Source organism: Etheostoma spectabile, unplaced genomic scaffold (assembly GCF_008692095.1).
Source record: "Etheostoma spectabile isolate EspeVRDwgs_2016 unplaced genomic scaffold, UIUC_Espe_1.0 scaffold325, whole genome shotgun sequence".
Lineage (NCBI taxonomy): Eukaryota > Metazoa > Chordata > Actinopteri > Perciformes > Percidae > Etheostoma > Etheostoma spectabile.
The window spans coordinates 542,366-549,963 of NW_022605585.1; the positions used below are offsets into that span (position 1 = coordinate 542,366).

At 42.1% G+C, this 7,598-nt stretch overlaps 1 protein-coding gene across 3 annotated transcripts in view; it reads right to left on the minus strand.

Moving 5' to 3' along the window:
• Positions 1-6: 6 nt before the first annotated feature.
• The window catches only part of polm (polymerase (DNA directed), mu), a 14,115-nt gene continuing 6,523 nt past the window's right edge, over positions 7-7,598 (minus strand). For all 3 annotated transcript variants that reach the window (XM_032511149.1, XM_032511147.1, XM_032511148.1), the window contains 6 exons: positions 6,140-6,260; positions 5,309-5,441; positions 4,194-4,296; positions 2,821-3,147; positions 1,615-1,698; positions 7-712 (listed from right to left, as the gene is read on the minus strand). In XM_032511149.1, coding sequence (XP_032367040.1) covers positions 626-712; positions 1,615-1,698; positions 2,821-3,147; positions 4,194-4,296; positions 5,309-5,441; positions 6,140-6,260 — 855 coding nt within the window. In that variant the 3' untranslated portion in view covers positions 7-625. The remainder of the gene's footprint in view (positions 713-1,614; positions 1,699-2,820; positions 3,148-4,193; positions 4,297-5,308; positions 5,442-6,139; positions 6,261-7,598) is intronic.

The following is a 7,598-nucleotide window of genomic DNA, read 5'->3' on the forward strand; positions in this document are numbered from 1 at the left end:
GTGTGTTACTACTTAAGTACTTAATTAATTATTAAGTACTTAATTAATTAATACCTTAATACCTAAGGTATTAATAAAGTTACCCTGACCTACCTTGATGTCTTTGCAATGGGAACTATTCCTTAGTAAATGGACTATTCCTTTTATAAATGGACTCCATTTTAGAAACATAGTACAGACACCAATCTATTTTCTATTTTAAATCACATTTAACCTAAAGACGTCGGTAAACTCAATGCAAGCCCCGAAACAATCCGTTCAACACACCATTAGGGTCGGCTGTGGCTCGGTGGTAGAGCGGTCGCCTGTTCGATCCCTGGCCCTGCAGTCCCGTGTCAAAGTGCCCTCGAGCAAGACACTGAACCCCGAGTTGTTGTAAGTGTGTGTGAGTGTTTATCTGGTGAGCAGGTGTACGGCCACAGTGTGTGAATGTGTGTGAAGCTTCTGGCGCCCCCATTAGGAGTTAATAGTAATGACGACTGTCGGCACGTCCGCGTGATTCAAGCCTTCCTGAGAATATTCAGGAGGGAATGTAAAGGTCCAGCTGGCGGCTCCGTTAACGGTTCTGCGTGCAGGTTATGAACCTCAGATGGTACCTTGTTGTTGTTCCTCGTGTCGGAGAACATCAGGCGTTTCTCTCTGACGGAGGAATGTACTCCAGACCAAGATGAGAGAATATCTCCTCCTCCGACGTAGCTCTCAGATATCTACTCTGTAAGAATAACGAAAAGCCAGCTCATTAATTATGCAAGAAAAAAAAGACAGATTACAAATGTGCTAACCCTTTGAACTCTGAGTAGAAATGGTCCGCCAGGGCCTACATTGGCATTTGTTGCTTATTGTGATGTCATTTCTTGGAGTATCTTCAAATCCCTAAAATCAGCACAACATTAGCTAAAAGGTCACGTAAGTCGATAAACCATATTCATTAATAAAAGTTTTGAAATGCCGTTGTAAACAAAAAATAATTTAAAAGCAAAAGTTTTCACATTTAAAAAAAAATTAAAACACACAAAACCTAATGTAGATAGTTAGATAAATAGATAGATAGATAAATAGATAGATAGATAAATAGTTAGATAGATATAAAGTTAGATAGATATAAAGTTAGATAGATATAAAGTTAGATAGATAGATAGATAGAAAGATAGATAGATAGATAGAAAGTTAGATAGATATTTATTGATCCCAAAAAAAATGGGAAATTACGGTGTTACAGCAGCACAATCAATCACACAGCACAGAATACAAATATAAATTAGATACTAGGAAAAAATATACATGCATACAGTATACATGAAATAATAATAATAGGAATAAAATATAAGAACAAATATTTAAATATATACAGGATGGGACAACAAAATGTGCAACTGCTTAAATAAGACGCTAAATGTTTGCTAAAATGTAAATGAAACCAGTTGTGCCGGTTGCCCTTGGTGCGGTGGTGTAGGAAGTGTGCACTTTACAAAACCTTTATTAGACGCCACTTTACTTCAGTCTACCTTCTGCACATCGTCTATTGTTTGCCTGTCTTTCTTGTGTTTACTTGTTTGTTTGTTTGCTGTTATTGTTGCTGTGGGATGAATAAAGTATCATCTCATCTCATCTTGCCTGTTTGCTGTCGTACAGCGCGTGGCTGCTCAGAGACATCGCCCTCTCTCGCCCCGCCCAGCGGCGCAGCTCGCGCTCAAACAACTGCGGAGAACAGAGAAGAAGAAGCAGAATCATTTACATTATTACACTCACACACTGGCTGAGGTGTCACACTTATGTGGAATTTGCATTGGTGAAAGGTGCTGCATAAACAAACATAATATAAATACAGAATATATATATATCAAAAACTGTGCAATACTTATTTAACCATTTAATTTCATTACAGTGCAATATTTAATACTTAATCACTTAATCTCATTACTGTGCAATACTTAATACTTAAAACTTTTGATACACCAATTACTATATCATTTGCATAATGTGTATAGAAACCTTTTTATCTTTCTTACTATTCTGAATATGTATATAGTCTCAGGAACTGTGCACCAATTTCCCACCCCCCCTCTTCTTCTTCTACTTACATTTTGTATTTTTATATTTCGTGTTGATACTGTAACTGGGTTGAAAGGCCCTGACACACCAACCCGATTATCGGCCGTCAGACAGTCTGGCGAGGTCGGGAACTCGAGTCTGTTCGGTGCCGTCGGTCTTTATTTGGGCCGATTGGTCTTGTTGAATCGGTGGGCGGGCAGTTGGACTCAACGACCGATCTGATTGGTGGAGTGCTAGTCCGGAAATGACGAGCTGAGATGGGATGAGAGTGAATAAAGTCTCTCAAAATCTGACGGAAATCTTTTAAACTGACCTTTGTGGATCTGAAATTAAGATTCGGCAGCTGCACGGCCTATTTCTTCTTTTCAGAAACACGTTTTGAATTATTGGTAAATAATTCACCAAAATGTTGGTAAATACGAGATCGCACTCCAAACGAGCCGCCATTTTGGTCGGTTTTGAAATCCTGGCAGAACCAGACCCACGTGACGCGTTCGTCCAATCAGCTGCCGGTTTTCATTTTCTGGGGGCCACAACACAGACTAGCGCCGCCTGCTGTCATGGAGACGGATTACGTCTTGCACACGTGCAGACATATGCTCAAACCGGCGTCGCTTCGGTGTGTACTGAGGCTCTTTTTTTTAGACCGACTCGGGGAGACTGTCGGCCGTCGGGGTGGCGTGTCAGGAGGGTCAGGGGTCAGGGGTCAGTGGGAGTAGTAGTATCCACTGAGGACCATCTAATCCTAGCTCATATACAAAAGACCACCTTGGATCCGGTCCAGCCCAACAGAGCAAAAGCAAACTGGCTGACGGGCGAGACCACCAGGTCCACCCTCACGGCCCGCCAGCGTCCGGGTCCGCCGGCGGGTTTCACCGGCTCCGGGCCCTCGTCGGCGACCCGCGAGTGGGCCGCGGGGCAGCACGTGTCCTCGGGTGCATTTCCAGCCCGTTTCCTTCCTCGTTTCTCCGCGTCGGCCAATTTAAAGATGGAGAAACACCTCTCGAAGCGGTCCATGTTGGAGGGGGGCCGAGCGGGACCGGCTTTGGCCTCCAAGTAAGAGTTTCTTGTGGTTTTCTGGTACAACAGGAAACCCTGGAGAGACAGCACACTGCTATTAAAACGTTTGAATGAGGCTGGTATACATTTAGACCGTTAAAAAGGGTCTATTAACCATTGTGTTGTCTTCGGGGGAAAATTTGACCCATTTTTAGAAGTTTCTTTCAACCAGAATGCCCAAAAATAAAATGGATACATGGATGATCTTTGGTAAATGTAATGATTACTTTCATTGAATTTGGGCTGTTTTGTTTTATTCAGTTTCATAGCATTCGAAATTATTTTTTAAGTGGTTTCAAAACCAGAATCCTGATTATATATCGTCAGATCTTAACAAAAAAAAGGGTATAATGTCATATAAATTAAATGGAAAAACAAGTTTGACAAAAACGTTTTAAAAAAAGTGATAAAAGCACAGAAAAAAATGCCCAAATTTTTAAACCCGGAAGGACAACGAGGTCATGGTTAACGGGAAGACAACACGAGGCTCTATTAACCCTCGTGTTGTCTTCCCGTTAACCATGACCTTGTCCTTCCAGGTTAAAAATGAAAATGAATATTCTTTTGTGCTTTTCCTGTGTTTTTGTTGCTTTTTCAGATTTATTTGTCACTTTTTCCAGCTTTTGGTGCTTTTTTTTTTTTAAACCTGAGCTGGTTTAATGATACATTTCACACTTACTCTTGTAATTCATGGTCAACAAACCTCATTCATATCAAATTTTACATGCATGTTTTAGTTAAAAAGGCAGAAATTAGGAATTATTTTGACTACTAGTTAGGATCAGAGGATGTTGAGTGGATCACAGACGGGTAGATGTCAAAGTTTAGTCCCCATACTGGTTTGAAACCATAAAAAAAAAAAAAGAATTCAAACGCTATAAGATTAAATAAAACACTAAAAAAAAATTCCATGAAAGTAAATCATTAATGTCACCTGAAGAAAATATGGAGTCATCCATGTTATGTTTTGACAATTTGGTTGAAAGAAATCCATATTTCTGATATGAAACACTTTGAAACGGGGTCAGTTTGACCCGAGGGACAACACAAGGGTTAAAATGGCCGTTGCCTCACAACTTTACCTGTGACTCCAGCCAGGTGACGACTTTGGGCATCAGCCCCACCTCCCTGCCCTCCTCCGGGTGTGTGATCAGGAAGTCGACGTCGTGGCCCGTCAGCTTTCCTCTGGAGAGAGAGCGTCGGTACGAGCGCTAAGCGTTACAGTTTGAAGATGATTTCAAAAATAAAATAAAAGGATGGATGAGGGGGTAGCTCCGTGTGTCTTTCTCCATCATGGATTACCTTTTTAAGTTGATCTTTTAAAGAAATCTTCAAGCAATCTGATCAATTTTATTACACTGAACATAACACAACAACACCACCACCTGACTGTTTTCTGTTCTTTTTTTTTTTTTTTTTAACCCTCATGTTGTCCTTAGGTCAAACTGACCCGTTTTCAGTTCACTTTATGTATTTTTTTTGTCACCTAAAATGGGCCGTCGAAATAAGACTAACTAACTAACTATTAAAAGAATAAAAATATCAAAAAACCTTTGAAAAAACACCAAAAAAGCACCCACAACATTGAAAAAGTGACAAAAATGTTGGAAAAAGCGATAATAATGTTGAAAAAAAGTGACCATGGTTGACAGGAAGACAACACAAGGGTTAATTTTTATTTTTTATTTTTTTTAAGATCATTTTTTTGGGGGCTTTTCTTCCCTTTTTTGGGGCTTTTCTTCCCTTTATTTTAGAGTTACAGTGGATAGACAGGACAGGTGCGAGAGAGATTGTCCCTCGGTTTGGTGACGGCTCTAAATACTACAGTTCCCATGAGTCTCGGCTGCCTTTGCCACAAAGAAGAACCCACTCGGAGTCAACTCAAAACTCTTAAGATGCAGATTGTGTTTCAGTAACAAACTGCACCCTGGGAATCGTAGTGAAGTTTCTCCTTCCACAAGCGTGTACTTCTGACTTTAAAAGAACATGATACAATCTTACACAGTTGTTACCGTGGCGACCGTGTCTAGGACTCAACCTGCAGAGTCGAAGCTAAAGTGCTCAACCTTCAGGGCTTCTGCAGGTTCGTCAAAGTTAAATTGAAGACTTTTAAATATGATAATATCCCATTTGAATGTCATTTTCTATCAGTTTGACGATGCTATTAGCGGAGCGAGTGAGTGATTTGCGTTTTTACCTCCTGAATCCTCCAATCAGAGTGATCTGGGCGCCTGGCAACACAGACACGACGGCTTCCTCCACCACCTCGCCGATGGCGTCGGCCTCCGCCCGCGTGACCGGCTGCTGCAGGTCGTCATAGTGATCCAGGCCTGAGAGAAGAAAAGATGTTGAATACAGATGAAATATAGACATGAGCATCAGGACACACACACACACACACACACACACACACACACACACACACACACACACACACACACACAACACCCACAACACCCACAGAGACGAGGAGAGAGAGAAATACAGACTGACTGCAGACATGAGCATCAAGACACACGCGCACACACACACACTGAAATACAGACTGAAAGCAGACATGAGCATCAAGACACAGACACACAGACACACAGACACACACACACACACACATTGAAATAAAGACTGAATGCAGACATGAATATCAAGACAGAGACAGACACACACACACGCGCACGTGCACACACATGCGCGCGCGCGCGCACACACACACACACACACAGACAGACAGACAGACACACACATTGAAATATAGACTGAATGCAGACATGAGCATCAGGACACACACAGACACAGACACACACAGACACACACAGACACACACACACACAGACACACAGAAATACAGACTGAATGCAGACATGAATATCAAGACAGAGACAGACACACACACACACGCGCACACATGCACACACGCGTGCGCGCGCACACACACACACACATGCGCGCGCGCACACACACACACACACACACATGCGCGCGCGCACACACACACACACACACACATGAGCGCGCGCACACGCACACACACCTGCTTGTTGTGCTCGATTGAGGGCTTGTCCTGATTCCTGCAGCTGGTGAAGGTTGTGGATCCCGTCTCTGATCCACCGCTCTGCTGTTTTTGCTCCAACTCCAAAAATTCCCGTTAGAACCTGAAACACACATCGTGACATCAATGAAGTATGAAAGGCATGACTACTCGCAGATCATTTGGCTCTTGCTTTGCTCAAGAGCACCTTGGCAGTGCTCATGGAAGTCAACTAGCACCTCTCCAGCTAGCTACCAATCCACCACCATACTTTTTGTCCATATGGGGACTTGAACCAGCGACCCTACCGTTTCCGACCCAACTCGCTACTGATTTGTGTCTATGACAAAAATACCAAAGAAAATGAGAAATTATGAATTTATAAAAACATACTGTCAGAAAAACAGGAAAGTTATACACACAATGGTAACATTGTGAAGGATTATCAGTCTTCTTTTTCGTTACAGTCATTCATTCAAAGCTGCGTCTACTCTCAAAACAAAGAGGGAGAAGAAGTTAAATTGTGCCGTATTTTACGATAAAAAAGAAAAACTCAAATGCAATACAAAGTGAAAAGAATATTGTGTAAGCGCAACCTTTTATTATCTTAAATCATCTTGTGACCCTATTCTTAGGACCCCTTTTTGGGGTAGGGTGACCAGACGTCCGGTTTCCGGGGACAGTCCCCGGTTTTGCGGACCTGTCCCCGGTTTTCATTGTGACTAACAGACCCGAAATTTGACTGAAACAAAGAAAACGCCGACCAAACGGAGCCGATAGGCGCTCAAGAGCCAGCGCTGCTCAGAGAGGTTTTTAGAAAGCCGTGTGTTACGATGCTAAAATCACTGGTTATTTACATGGAGTCCGGTGCGTTTAGCGAAAGCAATTTTGCGGACTTTTATGTTTAAAAAAGGATCTTAATCATGAGGATCTTTAACAGAAAGGTCGGCCTCCTTAGAAATCCTTTCCATAATGCTGTCGGACACTTAGAATATTAATCTGAGTCTGTCAGCGGCAAAACGAGCACTTTCATGAACGTAAATACAAAAATGGACAATTATCCCATTCACTTCCATTGTGGCTTGTTTCTCTGCTGCCGACTGCAGAGATCTCGTTTAATACTGCGTCAATGTCAAGGGAAAATATTAATACAGCAGGGGTGATTCTAGGATCAGACCTTGAGGGGGGGAGGGGGGCTAATGAGAACAGCTCTAGGTCTAGTGTCCCAGTTTTGAGTTTTACAAAAATGTTTTGGAGGTATTAAACGCGTCTGAGCTGAAAACGTCCCCGGATTTGGTCTGAGAAATCTGGTCACCTTCCTTTGGGGGGGATGTGGAAACCATTGTGATAAATCATAAACTATAGTATGCTATTGCACTCAATTTATGGGTAAAACTGACTGATACCTTATTGTCATTTTTACACCTAGAAAAAAATCAAACATACTGTCAGAGGATCCCTG